This window comes from Canis lupus, chromosome 36, assembly GCF_048164855.1.
Source record: "Canis lupus baileyi chromosome 36, mCanLup2.hap1, whole genome shotgun sequence".
Taxonomy (NCBI): Eukaryota; Metazoa; Chordata; class Mammalia; order Carnivora; family Canidae; genus Canis; species Canis lupus.
In genome coordinates, this window is record NC_132873.1 from 25,300 (window position 1) to 50,442 (window position 25,143).

The 25,143-nt window shown below is 56.0% G+C and overlaps 1 protein-coding gene across 4 annotated transcripts; it reads right to left on the minus strand.

Moving 5' to 3' along the window:
• Nucleotides 1-1,949: 1,949 nt before the first annotated feature.
• CLN8 (CLN8 transmembrane ER and ERGIC protein) lies at nt 1,950-24,777 on the minus strand. 4 transcript variants are annotated; one of them, XM_072813545.1, is made up of 5 exons: nt 19,550-19,758; nt 18,964-19,055; nt 18,033-18,210; nt 12,951-13,620; nt 1,950-3,872 (listed from the first exon to the last, which is right to left on the minus strand). In XM_072813545.1, exons 4-5 carry the CDS (start codon nt 13,491-13,493, stop codon nt 3,549-3,551), a joined length of 867 nt encoding a protein of 288 aa, XP_072669646.1. In that variant the 5' UTR covers nt 13,494-13,620; nt 18,033-18,210; nt 18,964-19,055; nt 19,550-19,758; the 3' UTR covers nt 1,950-3,548. The 4 variants fall into 4 exon arrangements, with proteins under 4 accessions (XP_072669646.1, XP_072669645.1, XP_072669644.1 ...); XM_072813544.1 differs by lacking the exons at nt 18,033-18,210; nt 18,964-19,055; nt 19,550-19,758 and adding an exon at nt 24,376-24,777; XM_072813543.1 differs by lacking the exons at nt 18,033-18,210; nt 18,964-19,055; nt 19,550-19,758 and adding an exon at nt 20,232-20,342.
• Nucleotides 24,778-25,143: the final 366 nt, after the last annotated feature.

Sequence of the window (25,143 nt, forward strand, 5' to 3'; positions counted from 1 at the left end):
ATGATGCAAGGCGACATGCACCATGGATATTCTACTTCCTGACAAAAAGGAAGAGTTGTTTAAAAAGAGAATTACTGAATCCGTAAGCTCTCCTGTTAAAGCAAAGCAAATTTAGTAAACATGAGGTGACATGACATGAGACAGTTTGGGCATTGTTTGTGTTTCCTTACCTCCCGGAGGGTCGAGACCCTCACTCCTGGCATCAGTCTGGCGGCAGTGGTGGGCCCTGGCCGGTGTGCATGGGCTCCGAGCGCCTGCAGCCACGGCTGCTGCACAGTAACTTCCAGAACCTGTGCCTGCCCCTACCTGTCACGGCAGCTCAAGGGAAGTCGGCTCAGAACGGGCAGCGGGGTGCGGGCAGGACATAGGCATGGTTCGAGAGCCCTGAGGACTGAGGTGTTCTGATCCCCGGCCCCAGGGGCAGCCCTCTAACTCAAGGCCCGGCCCCCCTAGCCCCTGCACCGCCTCCTCGGTGAGGGGTTGTGCGTCCTTCCTGCTGAAGCTCGGGGCCAGGGAGGGGTCCCCCCTGCATCTGTGACGACTTGCTCTTGGTGCAGAGTCCGTGCCAGCCTGAGCAAGGGCTACACACGACCACTGGGTCTGCACGGAGCCGAGGTACACGCGGCCCCCAGGTCGCACTGTGTGGAGGAGAGGGAGATGGGCCCCCCCCGCTCCTGTCTGTGCTCACACGTGGCCCCCAGGTCGGACGGCGTGGAGGAGAGTGAGCCCCAACCCCCCGTCTGTACGAGTGCAGGGAAGCTGGGCTGCCTTGCAGCACTTCGACACATTACAAGGTTTCAGCAAACCACCACGCGGCCTGACACATCCATGTCCACGCCTCCCGGGCAGACAAGGCTCGCGGACCCTGACGGATGCCCCCAGCCCTGTCACGGGACCCTCCTGCAGCTGAGCAGTGACTCCCGTTCCCCACCAAGGACGTCGCCCGCGGCCCCCGGCCTTGCCAGGCACCTGGCCAGCTCTCAGCCCTGCCTCGTCCTGGATGCTCCGTCAGCAGGTGCGCGCCAGCTCTCCAGCGGGACCCTGCCCATGGCCACACAGGGTCCGTCTGCTCCATCCCTCCCTCACTGCGGCTGGAAAGCTGGTCCACGCCAGGCACTGCAGACACATGGACGGATGGACACCAACCTCGCCCTCACCGACTCGATCGTCTGTGTGTATGGACGTCGCGAGATCAGCCAGCGAGGGTCAGCAGGGCTTCTCCTACGTTCTGAGCTGACTGCACTTGGAGGAGCCTCAGCTCGGACGCCAGAGGAACAAGCCCACGTATGTGCGGGACTGCATCCCATCCCAGCCCGGTCACCACCTCTGAGCCCTGGGCTCCCCACGTGAGTGGAAGCAGCCGTGCTGCCGTCAGTCATGCAGCCAACGACATACTGCGGGTTCCCCGGCACAGCGCCACGGTCCTTAGCTACGGGGGGTGTTCTGAGGGGACCCTGGGGCCTGCAGGCAGAGACGGAGGAGCGGCACAGCCTCCCAGCCTGCGGGGCCACAGGAATGCGGATGGACAGGGCTGGGAGCAGAGTCCGGGAGGCACCATCCAATCTGGGCGATACCAGTGTCCAGGAAGACAGGCACTGGGCCCTGGATCAGAAGGGTTCAAAAAGCCTTTTCTGCAGAAAGGTGCTTGCTCTCCTGCTCGTCATGGGAAGCCCCGGGTCACAGGGAGCCCTAGGGAGCAGGTGGGCGAGCTCATGTGTTCTCTGGCCCTTCCCTCTCCCTGCACAAAAGCCACATCTCCACAGAGACACAGGGCGTCAAGGGTGAGCCCTGGAAGGGTCATGGTCCTGGTGTAGTTCAGATAAAACTCAAGCTAAATAGGACCGACCTTCAACTGAATTTTGAACGCAGAGACTGATAATCAGTCTGTATCTCCAACATACAGAAGACTCGCAGACACGAACAGTACAGAGAGACGACAACAGACATCCTTCTGGGTCCATAAATATAAACTATTTTATTACATTTCCATCCCATCAGAAATGCCAGCCATCTCTGTTCCACGAGATCAAGGAGGTCTACAGGCCGCGGGGTCTCCTGTTAGCAGTCCTGGCAGGGATGCGGCACGCTGGGTATGGCTGAGATCTAAATGACTTCTTATGGGGAGATAAATAGGTATTGCACATCTGTAACTAAGCATGATCAATAAAGTCGAAGCAGCAGCACGGAAGACACATCACTGTGAGAGCTCCGTGTTCTCTGACAAGCACAAGTCAGGCATCTCTGTGACCGATAAACACGTGTTTTTCCAAACACATGAAAGGGGATTTAAATAAAAAATAAACTTTTAGTTTTAATTGCATGATCATGGCTAGAATAAAACTGTGCGGGTCTCCCACCCGCCCCCCGCAGCCCACAGGTCGTGAGCCGAAATGACCCCTGCTCCCCTAAGGTTCTCACTGCAGCACTTTGCAGACCTACTCTGTGCCTGTTCTCACTGCATGATGGAAACCCATGGAGGATGCTCCCTTCCCTGGAACACGTGACTGTACGCACACAGGTCTCTGGGAAAGGCAGAAAGGCCTCAGCGAGCCTTCGGAAGGGGGTGCCTGTGTCACCCAGCATACATGCCAGGTGGCTGTGACTTCCATGAGGCGCAGCGTGGCGAAGGCAACTGCCTCGGGATGCACCCCCACCCCCCCACCCCTATTAGGCACCCAGCAAGGGCTGCTGCAGAGCAAGCCAGGACCGCAAGCCCTGCCGCCGAGCCCCTTGGAGCACCGCGGGAAGCGGCCACTGCCTGGGCGTGAAGCCCACAGAAACACCAGCCACGGAACAAGGGTCTGCTTGGGAAGCCCACCAGCGACTCAGTCTTTTAAAAATGGTCCTTTGGTCCAGAAAAATCCAATCACCAAAACTTTTCTACCTTATTTTGCCAAGTGAGCCATAGCGTATGAACACACACCTCTTGTTTTCCCACAGGTCCCCTGACCCATGAAGCCCACGGGCCTCGCCGTCACGAACACTCTGGTCGGGCTGGGTCCGGTCCGGGGCCGTGCGTCCCCCTAGCTGTCTGCATGTGCCCCCACCAGATGCACTGCTGCACACGGCGCTGCACACGTCACACGGGACACTCCGAGGGGGGCACGGATGGGACCGCCTTGTAGCTTGGGGCAGTTCTGCCCCACGAGGAAGGACAGCATGACTGGACAAGCTCCCCCACACGCTGACCATGTGACGGGAAAGAGCAGGCTGGCGGCCACCACAGCATCCCAGACAGGGCGCTCCCCTCCTCCCCGGCAGGTGGCCTGGCGTCTGCCCTGGATCCCCTCTGTGGTGCTCCTCAGGGCCCCACACGCTAAGGCGTGCAGGAACAAAGCACAGTGGACAGCAGACTTGTGATGGCAAAGACCCGCCCCCCAACCCCCGGAGGCAAACCAAGGCTTGAGAAACACTTGGCGGCTACTTAGAAATTCACATGAAGGACACGGTCCGACTTAGAGACCATCCTGGACAGAGCACTCAGGGCCTCGCCTGCAGGAGCCCACGCACACAGGCCGCCGCGCTCTGCGGTCCCAGGCTCCCGGTGGCTACTGGCCCTTCTTCTGTGGCACCTGACCGTTGGCCCCAGCCGGCCGGCTGCTTCTGGGTGCCGGCTGCGCGAAGTTCCAATCCACCGGATTGAGAAGCTGCTGCGTCTTCTTATGGGTCCAGTAGGGATTGATGACGAGCGTGAGGAGGCCCAGCCCGACAAGGAACAGTGCCAGGTGTGGCAGGTACAGGCTGCTGACCAGACCGTCCCAGTGCCAGAAGCACACCCACCACATGTGGTAGGTCAGCACCATGCGGCAGTGGAACATGTGGATCATCAGCCACTGGTTCAGCTTCCAAAACAGAGACTCGGACCAGCCAGCCTGCAAACAGAACACACGAGGCTCAACGCACGACCATCAACACTCTTCACTTTGAGGAAGACTTACTGCCTTCATCTATCCAACCGAACACAGCCCAGCTCTCTTCTCCCTGAGGCTTCATGGGGGCAGGAGACCACCCGCTGAGGCAGCACTGGCGCCCAGAGTGGGGGGTGTCCTCACCAGTCCCACTGGCTCCTCCTGTTTCTCCCAAGAGCAAAGTCCCGTCTCCCCTCCAACTTCACTCCAGTCTCTCTATGTCCCCCTGACCCCCACGTACTGACTGTCACATCAGGCTCCCGTCCGGCAGCTCGGGGACAGGAATTGCTGAGAGGACAGATGCTGACCATGACTAACGTTTCCTACTTTGATGTGTGATACTTTTTCCCCAGGAGCCCATGGACACCAGGCAAAAATGGACTTTCCTTCAAATGACTAAATTTACACTAAAACTACTTTCCAGTAGTTGTAGCTAACACTGAACAGAGAACTTGAAGGTGGTTCATCAGATCCTAGACACCAAGGTGGGACCTCACCAGCACCAGGACGTCTGGCACCAAGATGGTCGGGCCCAGGACGGTCGGGCCCCGGGTCACTCCAGCACCAGGACCTCCAGCACCACCACATCCCAGCCCCCCTCAGACCTCCCACACCAGCCTCTGCAACCTGGTCTCTGCTGAACCCAAGCTTCCTCGGGAGCTCCGAGCTGCAGGTGGCCCCCTCCCAGGGTGGGACAGGGTCTTGCTTTTACAGAAAGAAAACTCTGCAAGCAGGCAACAGAGTATGATCTCAGGAAAGGGAACCAGCTCTGCTTGAGTCCCATATGCTGAACCCTGAAGGGGCCACAGCAAACCAACTCCCGAGAGGGTGTTGTTAAAAACAGGAAAGGAATCCTAATCTCACATGTCATGAAATGTGTCCACACAGCTCTGACAAAGGAAAACGAGAATCTATGAATTGATGACTTCGGAAAAATAAACTAAGAAAAATAAGGAACTTCCTTGTTGTCTGAAATACTGTGAACTTGCTCAAAAATAACCTCACCAAACATCCAATGGTCTACTTCTTTTAGCGCAGACACACCCGTGCGTGCCTTTTTCTAGTCTGTTGATGATTCAGGTAGGCGTCAATAACACCCCAAAGCAGCATCTATTTCTTCTGGCAGAGTTTAAACATGAAATGCTGCAGCTGATTAACGAGCGTGGAAGGCATGGACGTGAGGCCAGGAGACAGAAGGGCAGATGGAAAGCCCCGTGGAGGCTCCAGCAGGGCTCTCCTCCTCTGGGCACCCGGCGCTCCCGGCTGCTGGGCCTCAGGCCTTCTGCCGGCAGCCTCCCTACCGGAGTCTCCAGGGCTGGACGCTGCTCTGCTCGTGCAGCATGTGCCATCTTCAAACCACACAAGCAGCCTTTCACAAACTCACCAAGCACTTAGTTTGCTCCAACCCTGGAGCAAACAGAACAACAGGCCTGTGTCTGGTGCCACTCAAGGTGGATCATAGCCACATGCTTCCCGGGGACCTCGACAATGCAGGAGTGGGAGCCAAGGAGGCACAAATCTGAAACAAGTGTAGCACCTCCACACTACAGGGGCCTGAGACATGCACAGGGGAGAAGTTAAGACCAGGAGAATGTGTGTTCATCATCCTGATGGCAAAGTGACAGGAAGATAAAACCAAATGCGTCTGCTAACTTGTCTGTAAAACCAGAGGGTGAGGCTCCAGTTCTCATAGGCTCCTGGCTGTCTGGAGGAGAAGCTACAACTGCAGTCAGTCCTTTATCAGTAGGGACCAAGTGTCCCAGCACTGTAGCCTGCCCCAATCTGCTGAGAAACAGGGTGGTCCCTGCCAAGTGGCCCCATCACCAGGTCCAGAGGTGGGAATGGGCAACATTTGGCTTTGGCCATGCATGCTGTGTGCCCTCCCTGGACACACACTGGCAGCACCAGGTGGAGCCTGGACACACACAGGTGGGGTCACCCGGTCCCAGCTGCATGGGCTATGCTCCCCTGTGCAAGCTCCTCTGGACTCGGCCACACTCTGTTTCCCAAGGGAACAACACATACATATGCCAGTACAGACTCCACCTCCAGAGCTTGGTCCATCATCTGTGTTTCCTCCCAAGTCTCCGCCTACAGCTGGCAGAGTGCTTGATTACTACTCATGACAGCGGGTATCTTCCGTGGGATTGTACGAGTAGGGCCACAAGCACACATTTCTCAAGCACAGAAACGTGGAAGTCTGACATTTCCAATGTCAGATTGCTCCTGGGGAACAAAGTGTGTCCTCCATGGTAGCCAAGGACACCTGGAGGCCACCTCTCCATCACCTCTCCTTCATGTTTAGCGGCACGGACTGCGTCCCACGTTGCCATTCTCCAAAATTCACAGAACAAAGGGCTCTTTTCCATCATTCCCTCACTGCTAAAATATTAATGTTCCTATCATGAATGTGAACTCATATAGTAAAGATGTTGAGTTCTGAAAGCTCAAAGCTGGAGAACTGAGCGTTCTTTGGCATAATCCGGGCACCGTCATCATGAGTGCCCTAAGCAGGGACAGGAACAAAGTCTGTGACAATGCTCCTTTGTGCAGCTCCGGCTCCCGGCTGCTAGCACTGCACAGCACATGTGTACAAAAATCTTCATGACCTCATTCACACTACGGGCTAGGCGTTCATGGGTGAATTTTATCTAGAGGTTTGAGTCCTGTGCAACGCATTTATTAACTCTAACCAGCATTTCAGAATCATTCATGAAGGGAATGCTAAGAACGAGCCACTGTTTGCATAGAAAAACCATCTTAGTTATGGTGACGTCTGCTGTCTTGATCTACATCCTTTACTATCTCAACAAGTCAGCCCTGGATGGCCAGGCAGATTCTTGAATCCAGACGCCCAACTATGCAGGACTCTGGAAGCTTTAGTAAAAGCTTAAAAGGTTTTAATGTTATAGAGGATGGTTACTTACGTTTAGTAGTATGTCAACTACAATGAGGAATGAAACACCTAGAATAACTGACCTAAGCTACCTTAACATGGGGTCCAGTTGTGCTGCTAGGGTCCACTGGCTTGGTGCAGTCACTGTCCTGACGGTACTAAGAAGTGAACATGTGGACATCCCTCCCCCCGATCCTGCACAAACAGCACCCAGCAAGCTGTAGGGACACAGGAAAGTCCAAAACCAATCGCTTTCCTGCACCCACCCACCACTGGAGCCTCCCTTCCTTCTGAGGATGCTGAAGACCAGAGGCTGGGCCTCCCACCAGCCCTGCTCCTCCCACGCAGAGCAGAGCGTCCTGCAAGAGGCTGGTGGCCATGCCTGGCTTCAGACGGTACAGACAAGTCTGGAGAAATACACATGAAACCATGGAACACTGATCACCAGGGGTGCCTGAAGGCTCAGCGGTTGAGCATCTGCCTTCAGCCCAGGGCATGATCCCAGGTCCTGGGATCGAGTCACACGTCGGGCTCCCTGCCTGGAGCCTGCTTCTCCCTCTGTCTGTGTCTCTCTCATGACTAAATAAAATCTTTTTTTTTAAAGATATTTATTCATTCATTCATTCATGAGAGACACACAGAGAGGCAGAGACACAAGCAGAGGGAGAAGCAGGCTCCATGCAGGGAGCCCGACATGGAACTCTATCCTGGGACCCCCGGGTCACGCCCTGGGCTGAAGGCGGCGCTAAACCGCTGAGCCACCCCAGCTGCCCTAAATGAATAAAATCTTAAACAAAAACAAAAACAACACTGATCACCACTACGGACTGGAAAAAGACAGGGAAGATTTTCATTTCTTCTTTTAAAGAAATTCCTACAAAACAAAAACAATTCCGGATCACTAATCATCTATTTTCTCCAACGTGTGAATTACAGCCCCAGCTTCTGTCTGGCAAGTTTGCTGTAGGTCCCCGTTGACCATGGCGTGAGCGGGCTCCTCTGTAAGAAGGATGGTCGGGACAGGAATGCTGGACACAGCCTTCTTTTTTTTTTTTTAATAATAAATTTATTTTTTATTGGTGTTCAATTTACCAACATACAGAATAACACCCAGTGCTCATCCCATCAAGTGCCCCCCTCAGTGCCGGTCACCCAGTCACCCCCACCCCCCGCCCTCCTCCCCTTCCACCACCCCTAGTTCGTTTCCCAGAGTTAGGAGTCTTTATGTTCTGTCTCCCTTTCTGATATTTCCACCCATTTCTTCTGCCTTCCCTTCTGTTCCTTTTCACTATTATTTATATTCCCCAAATGAATGAGAACATATGTTTGTCCTTCTCCGATTGACTTATTTCACTCAGCATCATACCCTCCAGTTCCATCCATGTTGAAGCAAATGGTGGGTATTTGTCATTTCTAATGGCTGAGTAATATTTCACGTATACATAGACCACATCTTCTTTATCCATTCATCTTTCGATGGACACCGAGGCTCCTTCCACAGTTTGGCTATTGTGGACATTGCTGCTAGAAACATCGGGGTGCAGGTGTCCCGGCGTTTCACTGCATCTGCATCTTTGGGGTAAATCCCCAGCAGTGCAATTGCTGGGTCGTAGGGCAGGTCTATTCTTACCTCTTTGAGGAACCTCCACACAGTTCTCCAGAGTGGCTGCACCAGTTCACATTCCCACCAACAGTGTAAGAGGGTTCCCTTTTCTCCGCATCCCCTCCAACATTTGTGGTTTCCTGCCTTGTTAATTTTCCCCATTCCCACTGGTGTGAGGTGGGATCTCATTGTGGTTTTGATTTGTATTTCCCTGATGGTCAGTGATGCGAGGCATTTTCTCATGTGCATGTTGGCCATGTCTATGTCTTCCTCTGTGAGATTTCTCTTCATGTCTTTTGCCCATTTCATGATTGGATTGTTTGTTTCTTGGGTGTTGAGTTTAGTAAGTTCTTTATAGATCTTGGAAACTAGCCGTTTATCTGATAGGTCATTTGCAAATATCTTCTCCCATTCTGTAGGTTGTCTTTTACTTTTGTTGACTGTATCCTTTGCTGTGCAAAAGCTTCTTATCTTGATGAAGTCCCAATAGGTCATTTTTGCTTTTGTTTCTTTTGCCTTCGTGGATGTATCTTGCAAGAAGCTACTGTGGCCGAGTTCAAAAAGGGTGTTGCCTGTGTTCTCCTCTAGGATTTTGATGGAATCTTGTCTCACATTTAGATCTTTCATCAATTTTGAGTTTATCTTTGTGTCTGGTGCAAGAGAGTGGTCTAGTTTCATTCTTCTGCATGTGGATGTGGACACAGCCTTCTGTTGGCCCTCCATCCACACCCGAACACAACGCTGGAGCTGTGCTTATGGCCTGAGAACACAGGGAGGTCTCAGCCCCTGCTCTCCATCCTCGGGAAGCCCGTCTCGTGGAGACAATGCCCCCACAAGGAGAGTACTGAAAAGCCAAGGGCATGAGGAGGACCCGCAGGTGCACAGGATGCAGGCGACTCCCAAGTCTCTGCATCTTATCAAAAACGACCCACACCTGGACCAGCAGCCGAGATGATCGTTTAGACATTGCCTGGGTTGACCTTCTACTCCATTAATGATTTCCAACCTTCCGCCAAATCATTCCTGCCTGAGGACCTGACACCATCTCCAAACCCTGCACTCCCCACGATTTCTCCAGGTGCTTAACTGAGCAGCAGCCGGCAGCTCCCCAGCACACTGGCCCTGGTTCTCCTGCCAGCCACAGCACTCCCCGAGCTGCCCAGGGTAGCCTGTACCTGTCCCCACACTCACAAGGCCTCCTGCAGCACCAGGAAGGGGTGGCCCTGGGGGACGGTACCACTGCCTGCCGCCTTCTAGGTGCTCCACAGATGTTTGCTATGGGTGGACAGTCAGCCCCATGGACACTGGTAATCCACTTCCCACGTTCTCACACTGTTTACCCTGTTGACCCAAAGGCACTGATGATTCTTCCCACTTCATGATTTTCTCCCGAAGCTTCCCACAGCATTACAGGAGTGCCCGTCACCTGACCCCTTTGTGGTGACTCCATCAGACATTTATGAAACAAAAAGCAGTATTTCATGTTTCACATAAAATATCCTATGAACAGTATGCCAGAAAAGATGGCAAGAATTCTCTGCTACTGGGTGTTATTCTGTATGTTGGCAAATTGAACACCAATAAAAAATTTATTATTTAAAAAAAAAAAACCTCTCTGCTAAAAATTCTTGGGGTACCTGGGTGGCTCAGGGCATGACCCCGGGGTCCTAGGATCGAGTCCCACTTTGGGCTCCCTGCATGGAGCCCGCCTCTCCCTCTCTGTATCTCTCATGAATAAGTAAGTAAAATCTTTTTTTTAAAAGATTTTCTTTTATTTATTCAGGAGAGATAGAGAGAGACAGAGACACAGGCAGAGGAAGAAGCAGGCTCCATGCAGGGAGCCCGATGCGGACTCGATCCTGGGTCTCCAGGATCAGGTCCTGGGCTGACAGTGGCGCTAAACCGCTGAGCCACCCGGGCTGCCCAAATAAATAAAATCTTAAAAATGTATATATAAAAATATAATTTTCAGGAGCCTAACTTAAACATTTTCATATCAAAATGAGAATCAAGATTGTATTTAGAAGACATACGTCTTTCAAAAACAAAAAGGATACAAATACTACACAGATAATGAGGGTAGGTCCTGATGCCTCTAATCAGTAGTAAGACAACTCTATTCAGAAACATGAACCTAAGAAAACAACACGAGGTCAGAAGACGGCGGGCAGGAGGCTGGACCCTCTCTCCCCACAAGCACCCTGATTCTGCCCTTGCAGAGGGCTGGCCTCGGTCTTGCCAGTCCTGGACTTCTGATGGGTTCTGCAGAGTCCGGCTGCGTGGGGAGAAGAGGTGATGGCTGGGCTGGTAGGCCCCGTAGCTTCCGCCCCCCCACGCCAGCTCCACACCAGGGAGCAGACTGCACACGGCCTGCTCTTCCCCGTGGGAGGTCCGGCAGAGACCCTAGAACCCCTGGCCACACCGGCCAGGGGGTCAGCTCCTGCATGAGGACTGTGTGGGGGGCCTGCGGGAAGTGCCCACTCTGTGTGATGCACGGACAGCAAGGGACTCAGGCCAGAGCAGACTCAGGCATAGGTGGTCCAGGCAAAGGAACAAGGCAAGTCTCCAAAGGCAGATCCTAAGGAAATGGAGTCAAATGATTTATCCGACAGACATGCACCCGCAACAGTCACAAAGATGCCAGCCACGGAGATCACGAGGACAGTGCATGAGCAAAGTGAGAATTTCAACAGAGATAGAAGATGTTTTTAAAAGAAGTCCCAAGGAAGCCACAAAAGACCACAAACAGTCATCTTAACCTTGAGAAAGAAGAATCCATGCAGGCGTCACACTTCCTGATTTCAGACTGTATTACAAAGCTTCTCAAAACCGTATGGCGTGGGGGAAGACTGACGTGGAGTCCGATGGAACGGAACACAGAGTCCAGAAATAAACCCACCAGGTACACCCAACTGGCCTGCCCAAGGGGCCAAGAACCCACAACAAGGAAAAGATAGTCCCTCCCACAGGTGGTGCTGGGAAACCACACAGCCATGTGCAAAGGTCCGAAAACAGACCATGTTCCAACACCAGACACAAAAGACAAGTCAGAATGTGAAGGCTGACACAGAAGATCCAAAACTAACACTTTGGGAAGAAAACACAGGGAAAAAACTTCACAACTCCCGTCTTGGCAATGATTGCTCCGACAGCAAGAGCACAGGCAACAGAGATAAAAATAAACAATTGGGGCCATGCAAAGCTAAGAAGCTTCTTCACAGCAAAGCTCCAGTGGGGCCAAGGCACCTGCAGACCACGTGACCAGCAACAGACGCCTCTCCAACACACATAAAGAACAACTCGAGAGTGGAAAGAAAATGGATTCAAACATGGCGCAAGGACGTGAGCAGTTTTCCAGAGAAGACAGGGAGACGGCTCACCACTGTGTCTGAGGTCCCTGATCGCCCGGCAGATGCGAACCCAAACCACCATGAGACCACCGCAAGGCTGTCACGATGGCTACAACCAACAACCAAGGGACCCGTGTGCGCGAGCCCCTCGCACAATCCCAGTGGGAAGAGGACATGGGGCAGCCACTGTGCGCAACAGCACGGAGGTTTTCTTTTCTAAAACAGAACTACCACATCATCCAGTAATCCCACTTCTGAACACTCTTCCAAAATAACTGAAATCAGGATCTCGAAGAGTTGTCAGCACCTCCCACGTTCACTGCAATGCTTGCTCTTCACAGCGGCTAAGATGTGCACGCAACCTGGGTGCCCACGGCGGACGAGCAGACACAGCGTGGTGCGCACAGCATGCAAAACTACTCAGCCCCAGAAGATTCTGCGGCACGCAATGTGCAGGAGCCTAGGTACGGAGCTCGGAGGGGCGAGCCAGCTGCAGAAAGCAAACACGGCATGCTTCTGCTTCTGGATCTAAATTAAATTCACAGAACGGTGTGGAGTGGCACCTGCTCAGGGCTGGAGGCAGGGGCAGCGGGAGGTGCTCATCACCAGGCATGGAGTTCCCACCAAGCACGGGGGACACACTCGAGGGCTCTGCTGGACAACACTGGGCCCGCTGTCCACAGTGACGTCACGTATGCTTAAAAACTGGTTAAGAGGGTAGATCACGGGCAGCCCCAGTGGCCCAGCGGTTTAGCGCCGCCTTCAGCCCAGGGCATGATCCTGGAGACCCGGGATCTAGTCCCACCTCAGGCTCCCTGCATGGAGCCTGCTTCTCCCTCTCCCTGTGTCTCTGCCTCTCTCTGTGTGTCTCATGAACAAATAACTAAAATCTTAAAAAAAAAAAAAAGAAAAACAGAATCACGTTTTCTGGGCCTTATAAAATTCTATTGACAGAATCCTAAGGTCCACTGAGTCTTGTTTTGCTGTGGAGCTAGAAGCCAATAAGATTTAAAATTCGGAACATGGAACCGAAGTAGTCTGCGTGCTCTGGTTTACCTGGTGGTGAGTATACAGCGCGTGTAGAACAAAGCGGCTGTACAGGCATAAGACAGGATGGCTCCACAGCTCCCCGGCTTGGGCTGACCTGTGCAGACGCTGCAAATGACCCCCCACGCCCTGTGAGAAACACTCACCTTTAGGAGCATCCAGGAAATGCAGGTGAAGGGAGTGCTCGCCTCCAGAAGCAGCGTGCTCATAGCCAGATAGTGGCCGGCTCCGAGGTTGACCACGGAGCCAAGAAATCCCAGAAAGGCGAAGAGATGGTGGATGGCCAAAAACAAGTCAAATGTCCGGAAGAGCACATTGGACAGGTGAACTGCTACGTTCTCAAAAAAAAAGAATCCGGTTGCCGTTGCGATGTGAAACCAGCACCAGTTCTGCTGGCCGCGCGCCTTGTCAGCGTGCAGCACGGGGTCCACCAGCAAGGCCCACAGGCCCGCAGCAGTGCTCTGAACGCCGAAGACGGCGCGCGTGGCCGCCAGGTTCCAGAAGACCTTCTCTCTGGCCACCAGAGAGCGGTAGGTGGCGTTCAGGGAGGACGAGAGCTGGTGGCAGACCACAAAGACTCCCAGGTAGAAGACGAAGCCAGCCACCGCCAGCGTGGAGCGGATCTTCCAGGACGTGTAGTCGAGGTCAAAGATGCTTTCTGATGTCCCCCCATCGCTCATAGGAGTCATTGTCCTCAATTTATTACGTTAACGGCGTCCCAGGGCCAACACCGGGCTTTGGGCCCACGCGGCAGCCAGTCCAAGGAAGCGGAGGCGGTGCAGGTGCCCCTCGGACCTTCATGTATCCGTCTGCAATCTGGGGAAAGAACAGGTCACTCTGCGTTGACGAAGCAGAAGCGAGCACACAACCCTGTAAACAGGGTTTTTAAAGCTTCTTCACCACGCTTGAAGACCCACAGACACAGCAAGGAAACACCCGCCGGCCCCCGGAGGACAAGAGAGGACGAGGCCCCGTCCTGGGGCCACCTGGGACTCGCACTGTGCACACGCCCCACGGCGCCGCACACACTCGGATGTCGCTCGGGGGCTGCTCTCTAAGTGCTTCTCGAAGCCCCTGGATCGCGAGACGAGAACACTGCCCAGGTCGTCCGTGGTGTGCAGGGCCAAGCTCCGTGCACGGGGCCGTGCTGTGGCCCATCCGCGCGTCACAGGCCCCCCACACCCCCTCGTCCCACAGCTTGCCTGCGGCGGCGGTGGGGCTGCCACAAAGCCTGGCACACGGCAGGTGTTCACAGCTAGGCATGAGGACAGTCACTTGTCACCATCAGGGCCTGACACCCCAGGAAAGCCTCGGTCCCGGTTCCCATCTGTTAACCTGCCGCACGGCGTGAAGTCTGTCCTCAGGGATGGGCTTGGAGGACGGCAAGGCCACCGTGCGTGCCCATCCCCAGACGCCAGGGCTTACCGCTTCCTGCAGGGCCCTGCCCACAGCTCCCTGCTGAGCCCCCAGCCCTGGGCTGCACCCTCTTCCAGCGATTGTACTTCCAACCACGAAAACCATCCCCTACGCTGCGTACGTAAAGACAGAATGATGTACTGAACCCTCGGGCCGTGGGCAGAGCTCATCAGCGTCGTCTCCACACTCCAGTCCCCCAGTGCCAGGGGCTGCCTGCGGGCACGGAAGGCATCACGGACACACTCAAAACGTAAGTTCGATTGACTTCTACCCATACAGTGTGGAAACAGAAGTCCCATTCTATCATTGCCCAGAAACACAAAATATTTCCTTTCACAACAACCCGTTTCCTACCCCCTTAGGGGTGACAATGCTTGGGGACCCATGAACTTCAGGTCCGACTGCCAGCACGTTGAAGACGATCCCCCTCCACGTTGGGAGGTGGAGGTCGGGCAGCTTATGCTAGTCAGCGGGACAGGATGGGAACAAGGTCCCCCGGGCCCATGCTGCCCCCCCGCCCCCGCCACGCTCCAGCCCTACCGCGTCTTCCCTTCCCGGGAAACCCCTCGCCCCCACCCCTGTGCCCCAGGGTCCTCCCCTGTGCTCCCCCCAGCCGGTGTCCCTGGTCCCTGCCTCTCCCCGACGCCCGCTCCACCAGAGGAAGCGGACGAGGCCAAGGACCTTGGCTCCGGCTCTAACACTCCATCAGTTTTGTGTCTCGAAACGCTCAGACTGCAGACGGCGGCTCCGGGAGCCCCGCCACCCCGAACCCCGGGGCCGGGCCACGCGCAGCACACGCTCAAGACACGAGCTGACGTCCGCGTGCACCTCCAATGGGGCTCAAATGGTCACATCTACAGAAGTCTGGACGTGTTTGTCAAACGGCGACCGCCAGTCTGCAGCCTTCGTCAGGCGGGGACCCCCGACCTCCCCGTGTCAGACTTCGGGGCAGAAACCCGGCACAAGGAGGGGAGCCCAGGACCAGGTGCAACAGGGCTCTGCAGGCCTGACTTCCACCTGCACGCCCCACGGCTGCAAGGCCCGCCGCGCATCCTCAGGGAGCGGGGACTCGCCCCACGTCTGCGGAGGGACGACCAGGCCAGAGCGGGAGCGCCTGCTCGGGGCGAGCGCTGCATCCAGCTCCGGAGGGGAGGCCCGGGCCACCAGCACAGGAGCTGTGCACCTGCGTGCGGCCTGCAGCGACCAGCAAGACCGCCACGCCACCCGAAGTCCCGCGCCCGGCCAGGGCACACACAGTACGGCTCATCTCCCCCAAACCCAAACCAGCGCTCCCAACCGCCGAGCACGTGCATTCGAGGGTCGGGTGACCAAAGGCAGGTCACGGAGGAGCGTGTCTTCCTACTTCTCTGAGCACAGCCTCTGAAGTAGGCAGGCTCCTGTAGGAATCCGATCCAGGGCACAGGACGAGGGCACACTCCTTGCACACGTCCACCCGGACCGAGTGTGTGCTGTGCACGGGATGGGACGGCGGTGGCAGCGGGCTGCTCTGATGGGCCCAGGGAGATGCTGCCAAGGCTGCGTGCACACAGATGAGGCTTCTTGGGGGCAGGGGACCAGCAAGAGCGCTGGGCACCGGGACACCTGGGAGCTCGGCACCTGGGCACAAGCGTGGTGATTCTCCCAGGACATTCTGACTTCCCAGAACCCTTCTGGCTCCAGAGACTGCCGCCCAGGGCCAGCTGCTCTTAGGGGACAGCAGAGCCAGGAGCTGACCTAGCAAAGTCCTCCCTCCTCTCCCCGCCCTGCAACTGGAGCAACACCCCTCCACCCTGCCTGCCCCATCTGCCCCTGCACCCGGAGCAACACCCTCCACCCTGCCTGCCCCACCGTCCCTGCACCCAGGAGCACTGTTCCTTTGCCTTGATCATCCCAGGGCACCTGGTCCTTGGCAACTAAGGGCCATCCTTATTACTCAAAGCCAAATTATTCATGTAGCCTGTCCTGAATTGTTCACTCTGTCCTGCTTTTCCTATAGAAACCCCAACAAAGGTAGCAGCCTAATTCCTCCCCTGCCTCCTGTCTTTTGCCTCCTGATCTGGGGCTTCCCCTGGGTGGCCCAGCGGGGGGGTGGTATGGTGTGCCTGGCACCTCTGGGACCTAGGAGTATAATGGCCTTGTTTTCCTGAGCCTCTGATGTGTGTGCTCCTGTGTCCATACCCAACTCATAAAACCACTCACAACAATCTGGTTCTGCTGCAAATCACCTTCTAACCCCAGAGGGTGGGGACTATGAGGTCTACAGGTGCAGACTGGCTTCCGGCAAAGAGTTCCAGGGTTCAGGAGAAAGGAAGCCTCACCACCAAGCAGGTAATGCTAACCGTGGAAACGGTCACACTGCACAAAACTGTAAACTCTGTGAAAATGCAGACTCCTCCTAAAACTTCTTCTGTACTTTTACACAAGTCAGTCATGAGATCTGGTTCTCATCTCACCACAATTACATCAATATGCTCTTAGCCAAGTCACCCAACTTCTGTGGTGCCTTTGTCTTGAAATGGGAGGGTCCCCAGGACTGCAGGACTCAGGCTCCCCCACTGGAGACAGCCAGGACAGGTGCTGTTTAGGGAGGTCCAGGTCAGGACGGAGGGGCTCCAGGGTGCCAGGGCCCAAGGAGCAAGAGCACTGGGTTCTGATCCTGGTTCTACTACTGAGGAGCTAAGAAAACAAGTTACTTAACCATCCTGGGTTTCTCCAGTTCCTGAGAAGAATAAAAAGTACACACAAATGCAGGACAGTAGGATAGTGGTTACTAATCCAAACACCTTGTCATGTGCCAGGCACGTTCAGCTGGGTCATTCTGTATCATGTTTCGATGCAGTCTGCTTGCTTCGGAAGGGACTGGCACCTCGGCAGGACATCGGACCTCAGGTCCCTGGTGCTTCCTCCCTACCTCTAGAAAATTCCAGGACAGGGGCAACCTGCAGGCTCTGCCTTCCTGACCCTGGAGCGACGGCCAGGAGCCCAAAGGCAGGTGCAGAGCCACCCAGCTGGCATGATCTCTGGTCCCCATTTGATTATAAAAACCAGTGACTCTGAAGTGCAATGGTTTGGTGTCTTCCTTCCTCCAAGCCAAGCTAGCATGACTGAAAGAACATGTGGATCTTCCCGCAGGCCTTAGCGGTTTTACAGGAGAGCCAGATCCATTTAAAACAACCGGATTATCCTGCTGGACAGAAACCCTGAAAGCAGGCCCCCGCGAGTCCCTCTTTCCTACTGCCCCTCCTCTGACGTCCCTGCTCCCCACCAAGAGCACAGGGACAAGTGTGGTCCTGACGCTCCCAGATAGAATGTGCCTCCAGAGTTGAAAGGAGCACCAAGGACCTGGAGCACTGAGAGAGCACCGTCCTGGGGGAAGGAAGCTGCTCGCCCACCATGTGGGCCCCTGAGCACCTGGGGAGACTCTGGAGCACAGGCCCCGTTTCTGAACCACACGCCGGAGTCCCTAACAGTGAGGCACCCTGCGGCAAGGGCTCAGTGGGGAGGCCCCCGTTACGGCAGGTGAGGCAGGCCTGGGCGGCACCCTGAGCCCTTCCCAAGAGCCTGGATATGCAGGAAAATCCTCGGTCCTTTAAAGTACACCACAGCAAAGTTCTGGGAATCTTCTACAACCTTTTTGAAGGTACTTTCAGATCTAAGAAAGAAACTACAGACAGGTTAGGGTCAGACGCTGAAACCAACAGGAGAGCCGAAGCTGAGAAAGAGGGTGCCAGGGAAAGAAACAGAAACCACTCCCTCACAGCCCCCTCTGCCCACCCCTTCGGATCCCGACGCTTGTTCAAACCCCTCCTCACCTGCTCCTCCCAAACAGCTGCCCGCACCGTGTGGGGCAGCAAGCCTGTGCTGGCCTGGCCTCTCCCATCACCGTGGGTGTGTCGGGGTCTGGGGAGATCACTCAGCACCTCCCAGTCGGGGATGCTTCAGCGAGATAGCCCGCCTAGGGAAGCAGGCCAGGCCTCGGGTGGCAGGAACCTGCAGGGACCCGGGCGGGGCAGCAAGTCAGCCTTCCCTGGAGCCCTGCGGAGGTCCTGCCCCTTCCACGGAGTCACAGTGCTACCTGAACCCACACGATGGCAGTATAGCTGCAGTCCCGCCCGCACCCATAAACTCAGCCAGGCCCTACTGTGGAAAGGCAGACAGGGCAGGACAGACTTCCACTGGCCCGTCAGCCTGACCACATCCCTTCCACCATACACGGCGGAGGGGACACCAGGGTCATGGCTATTCCACTGTATGCCCACCTCTCAGACCAGAGGGCCTCTTCATATGGCCTCAAGTCCACGGCGGTCACAGTGGGAAATCACTGCTCCCTGGGGGCGGGGGGGGGGGGTGCTTGCACTCAGCCCCTCTGGCCAGATGGATGGCTTCCAAGCCCAGGCCCTCCAGCACTGCATCTCAGTGGGGCGGGGGGGAGCTGTGGCCAGGAGGGACTGGCTCCTGGGGGTGCCCAGAGCCCCAACCCTGACGGCGCAGACCTTAATTTCCTTGAGAAAAATCTATCTACAAACTTCATCTTTCTTCCTTTTCTAACATTTGGTGGTGTAGGCTGATGCACTACAAATTTAATGAGTGTCAGTTTCAGGGCTGCAGTGTGACCTGGTGGCCCTGTCTCCAGGGACGGGACTCTGTGGCCACCCTTTGAGCTCCATTTGACACCCACTGAATTCCTGGAGTGCTAAATTACTACAGATAGCAGTATTTCTGTATTTGACTACCGTAACTGACCTAAAATTTGGAAAAGAGTCAACAAGATGAAGAAAGGTTGCACACTTTTCTTGTCATGCTGGATTACTGTTTAAGAGCCGCCCGACGGTCACCTGTGGGAGAGGGGCTGTCACTTACTGAACCTCGAGTCTTGGCTACGACCCTGGTAAGGAGCTGGGAAGGCTGTGGTTTGGAGGCACCGTGTTCACCAGCGCCCCACAGGACCCCCCAAAGCTCATCTCCTGTTCCTTGCGTTCGCTCGCGTTCTGTGGACTTTGTCATCCTGCGAGGGTGACCCTCCTGAGGATCAAAGTAACCTGACGTGTGTTCCCCATTTGTGTGAGAACAAGGTTTGTAGCATTTTGAGAATTCCACTTTGGCAGTGTGCAGAAACACTTGTTCCAAAGTCAAAAAGAAATACAGACTCAAGGAACAAAGTTTAGGAAATGTGAACAGGCACAAAAGTATAAAAACAAAACCCCCAATTCCCCAGTCCCCCGAGGCAGCTCTAGGAAGCATTACTAGTTTGGGTTCAATCATTTCATCAAATATAAACTCTTATTTTTTCCCATAATGTGGGATCAGGTGTACACGAGCTGCCGCACACCTGCTTCTCTCTGCAATACAGGCCTCCGCGTCCCAGGTGCATCCATCCTTCCGCACAGAGGCGGGGCCTGTCCCTCCCAGGGACCCCATTCAATTCGGCAGCCTCCAGCCGCACTTGGTTTCCCCGCTTTTGTCACAGAGAGCTCCCCACAGGCCCCAGAGCCCCCAGTCCTGCTCAGCGCCAGCTTCCAGGGTGAGGAGGTGCTCTGCGGAAACTGCGTGGCAAGCAGGGCCTGGAGGTGCTGCGGGAGGGCTCACCGCTGGGGGGGCTCAGGGTGGAGGGGGAGCAAGGGGGTCCGGGTGGAGGGGGGGCGGAGGGGGGCTCAGGGTGGAGGGGGAGCAAGGGGGGTCCGGGTGGAGGGGGGCTCAGGGTGTTGGGGGGGTCCGGGTGGAGGGGGGGCAAGGGGGGGCCCGGGTCGAGGCTGAGGTCCGGGGTGGAGGCGGGGGTCCCGGGGTGGAGGGGGTGGGCGCTCCCCGCACGGCCCCCCCGCCCTGCACGGCCCCCGCCCCCGCCTCCCGCCTCCCGCCTCCCGGTGCGGTCCAGGGCCCGGCTCCGGCCGCGCGGTCACCCAGCGCCGCCAGGGAGGGGAGCGCAGGCCCGGGCGAGGGGGACGCTGCTGCCCCCGGTGCCCCCGCCGCTGCCCCGCGCCCCGCGCCCCCCGCGCCCCGCCCCCTGCACTCACCGCCGGCGCCGTCCGACCGGGCCGCAGAGGCGGCCGCACATGCGCAGTTCCGAGGGGCGGGGCCTAGCGCGGTCGGGCGGAACCACGGGCGGGGGCCGCGGGGGGGCGCGGGCGGAACCACGGGCGGGGGGGGCCGGAGCGCGGGTCCCGGGCCTGAGGCTGCGGGCGGGGACCCCACGGGCCCTGGATGCGCCGGCGGCCGCGGTGACTCAGCGCCCGGCCCCGCGGTCCGCGTGCCCGGGGCCCCGCCGCAGGCTCGGGCAGCCGGGGGGCTCCCGGCGGGTCTAGGGCGGGTCTGGAGCGGCCCCGCGGACACGGGAGGACCGAGGGCCGGGCCGGGCCGGGCGCAGCCGCCGCGAAGGTCGGCGCTAGGCCCGCGGGGGGGCGGGGGCGCGGGGGGCGCGGTCTCCCCGGGCTCTGCTGCTCCCGCGGCCCGACTCGCGGCGGGGACGCAGCCTCCGGGGTTCCCCCTGCCCCGCGGGACCGGCCCCCCAGCGGCCGCAGGTGCTCCGAGGCCGGGGGCGCCGCCAGCCGCAGGGCCTCGCCCCCGAGCACCCCCCGGAGCCGCTTCTTTCTTTCCTGCTGGACACTTTGTATCTTTATGAACTTCCTTTCCTGGTTACTTCCTGTGTCTTCAGGCCAAGACGTGACCTGCACGAGGGGGCAGGGGGTCCCGTTGGCCCCTCCTCCCCCGCGCCCAGGCCGTGCGGGTGTAGCTCCGCGACCAGCGAGTGTCTGCGGGGGCGCGGGGGGCGCAGGGGGCGCCGGGGGGGGGGCCGCGGGGGCGCAGGGAGGCGGGGGGGCGCGGGGGGCTCGGGGGCTTCCAGCCGGAGGGGTGCGTGGGCCACGCGCTGCACCCCCCCCCCCCCCCCCCGCCTCCTGCCCACGGGCCCTCAAAACCTTTATTGAACCGAATTAAAACTGAGACAGACCCCGGAGACACAGGCTTGTGTCTTGATTTTCCTTCCCCTGTGGCTGTTGACGGGAACCACAGACTCACCTGGCTCTCGGGTCGATTTGGGGATAAAATAAGACAAGTAAGTTCTAAAAGCCCTTTCAAAATAAAGTACCATGAACTCCTCATGTATCCTCAGCATGCGAGGAAGAAGGTTCACGAGTGCATTCCCGCCTCGGAGCTCAGCTCCCCTCTGATGGGTGCCCGCTGGCTCCAAGCGGAATCTGCAGGAAGCACAGCCTGCTGCTGAGCCTGTGGGCCTCGCAGGTCACCTCCTCTGTCCTGCCCCTGTGCCGCCTTAGAAGTAAGATGCTGAGGCTCAGAAATACCCAGCGACAGCGTGCTCATTCACACAGGCCAAAAATTCCTCAGCTAGAGCTGAGATATTCAAGGATTGCACCTTTGTGTTCAGCGATGGAGTCAGTCCTTACAGGTATAACTGGCAATAAGTAACCAGGTGGAACTGAGACGTCTGGGGGAGATGCAGGACCCACTGGACTCTCCTCCCCAGTGGGGCCCTGCGTGTGGGGCAAGCACCTGCCCCCTCCCTCCTACAGTCCCAACAACAAGACATACTGGGCGTAAGGTGCCCTGGCAGGTGCTTTCTGGAAATGGTACATTCAGACTTCACATGGGTCTGGCACAGCCTCAGATACTCGTGGGCAGACCTGCATATTTCCTGGATAAGGAAACCAAGGTTTGGCGTGTGTAAGGCCAAATAACTTGTCTAACTACCCTCAGCAGCTAAACAATGAAGCTGAGTTTTGAAATACTATGCAATGAGGTATGTGGAGGTGATCAAAATGAGTTTTTTTAGAGGAGGCGGGAGGGACAGTTTTAATATCCCTTCTCCTTTCTTGTTTTTTTTAAAGATTTTATTTATTTATTCGTGAGAGACACAGGCAGAGGGAGAAGCAGGCTCCATGCAGGGAGCCCGATGTGGGACTCGATCCCCAGTCTCCAGGATCACGCCCTGGGCTGAAGGCAGGTGCTAAACTGCTGGGCCACCAGGGCTGCCCTCCCTTCTCCTTTCTGACCAGGTTAACAATACATGCTCATTGTTTGCTTGGTTACGGAAAAAAACAGATTTTTAAAAGACATTAGCAGGTGGCTGGTGTGATCTTGCCCTTTCTGCCTACTTGTAAAAACCAGGTGGGATGACCAAGTACACACAGGGAGAGTGGGGAGACTTTAGATCCACATGGTTCTCACCAGAGAACGTAGTTAGCTCTGCAGCAGAGATATTCCAAACAACACTGTAAAGTCTCGGGCCCTGGGTCATGATCTGCAGACCACAGATGGGAAACAAACAGCATTCTGGGGACCTCTGCACCTCTGATGATGAGATGCTCGGCCCAGCTGCCATGGAGACACTCCCCGGTGGGCTCCTCTAACCCCAGAGGCCCGACCTGGGGCTGTCCAGCTGTGTGTCCCTCCACCTAGATCCTGGCACCCTGGCTGGCTTCAGCAAGAATGCTGTTAGGCTGGTCCAGTAGGAATGGCCCAGCCTTGGTGCTCCCATCTACCAGCACCGGTCATGCGCCCCCACTCTTCCTGGGGTGCTCATAGCTCAGCCCTCCTCCCAGTGCAAAGCCCACAGCAGGTGACAGTTTCCTGAATAAAATCCACATCAACATTCTTTAACAAGTGTCATGGATAACATTTTCTTCCAGAAGTATGGCAAAATGAAAATTTTTTAGAAAGACAAAAACACGTGTCAAAGAAAAGTGCATTTTCTTGGAATCATTCCTGTTCAAATGAGTCTTCAATGTCTCTACCTCTTTCTTCTGAGAAGCATATTTCAGAACCACAACCCGTGGTGCCTACGGCTCTCGTCCAAAATTTTCAGAGGGCTCTGAACTTGGAACCTTTACTTCCACTGGTGTTGTGACCTTGGAAAGTTTGAGTAATGTCTCTGAGCCACAAACATAAAGACAAGGTTGGTGGAAGTCTCTTGGAGCACCAGGGCCTCTGCCACTTGAGTGCCGGCTACACCAGGGCAGGGCTCTCTGTAACACCAAGAGCTTCAAGCTAATGGCTTTAATTATCTTGGCAAAGAATCTTTAAGTCTCAGTTGGCTAAACACAGGATCATAAAACCAGCATTAAAAAATAATGCCTTGGGATGCCTGGGTGGCTCAGCGGTGAAGCGTCTCCCTTTGGCTCAGGTCATGACCCCGGGGTCCTGGGATCGAGTCCCGCATCAGGTTCCCCACGGGGAGCCTGCTTCTCTCTCTACCTGTGGCTCTGCCTCTCTCTCTATGTCTCTCATGAGTAAGTAAATAAAATATAGATAGATAGATAGATAGATAGATAGATAGATAGATAGATAGATAGATAAGCCTTGATAAAGATGATGTTTGCTCAAGGGCTGGGAAGCCAGGCTGTTCTCCAGGGGCCTGCCCACCCCTCTCGAGGGGACATCTGGCGAGGTGGACATAGCTGGGGGGTGGGGGTGCGGTGCTTCCAGCTGGTGCTGGGGCTGGAGGCGTTGCCGTGGCTCCCTGCGCACAGACCAGCACCCACAACCCAGGAACGCAATAGTGCAGAGGTCAGAAACCAGATGCAGCCCAAGGATCCGCCTCCAGTTTCAAACTCAATCAGGAGCAGAGAGGCTGCCCTCCCCACCCCCAAGCCGGTCTAGCCAGTTCCCCTCCTGAAATGGCATCAGAAGGTTCTGGGTGACCTGAAGGATACAGTGCGACTTTGAGAAATGTTTAACTCCTATCAGCAGATGGATGGAATCCCTGGGATTTTTTTTTTTTTTTTTACCTTGAGTACTAGTTTAGCAACAAATGTACAGGCTTAAAACTTGCCCTCTCTCCCCACTACATGAAGTCTAATGCACTTTGGAGATCACAGTGGGGCACTCAGGTGGTGCAGTCGGTTGAGTGTCTCTGGATTTCAGTTCAAGTCATGATCTCAGGATCCTGAGATCAGCGAGGAGCCTGCTTGAGATTCTCTCTCCCTCCCCTTCTGCTCCTCCCCCTGTCCCCCTCCTCGTACCCACCCCCTCAAATAAATAAATAAATAAATAAATAAACCTTAAAAAATAAAATATATATGTATATAAAAGAAAATGAAATTCAGTGTGTTTAAAAAGGTGGATAAGATGTTAGGAAGCAGGCAAATCCCAAAAGTGGCACACCAAGGAGGCTGGTTGTGAAGTTGCCTGAGAAATAGACCTTACCTGAGAGCTTTCTCTACCATCGACCACCTGGCAGCTGTACTGAGTGTAGATGTAGAGGCAGGAGGGGTAAGTGAGATCAGCGGGCCAGACGCTGCCAGCATCAATCAGGAAACACACCTCCAACTCCCGGTTTCTTGTCCTTGAACTAAATGGAGGCCCTGGTAAGGGAGCCTCCCAGTGCTCCCCTGCTCACCAGGGAGTGTGGGGCCCCAGGAACCACATGACATCCCCCTGGACCTGGGCACTGCCTCCTCCGACTGTCATCATGACCTGGCAGGCACGGGAGCAGGACTGAGTCACTGAACACGAAGAGGGTGGCACTCCCATTGGCTCGGGATGCCCATTGTCGCCCCACGGGAGGCTGGTGAGGTGGCCTTGGGCTGACGCCTGGCCCTGGCAGCAGCAAACCGGTTCCTGCAGACAGCGCTGGTCACACAGCCCGGGTGAGTTCAGACTCCAGTGACCCGTCTTCCCGGGTGCAGCACGCCAGGGCCACGCTGGTCTGTAGGCGGAGGCCACCACGCCTCTTGAATGCAAGCAAGTGCAAAGGGCTTGCTTTATGTGGGCGCTCTGGCAAGAAGACCTTTTGCCCATTTCTACCCATAAATCTTAACCATGAAAGTCAGTTCACTAATGAAATTCTCATTAGTACGCGATGTATGTAAAGAAAATAGAGTGGCCTGTGCTTGTGATCACAAATACCAAGACCAGAGGGATTAATCTTCAGCTGGTTGCCATACTGTCAGAAGCAATGCTGCTGAGCATGCA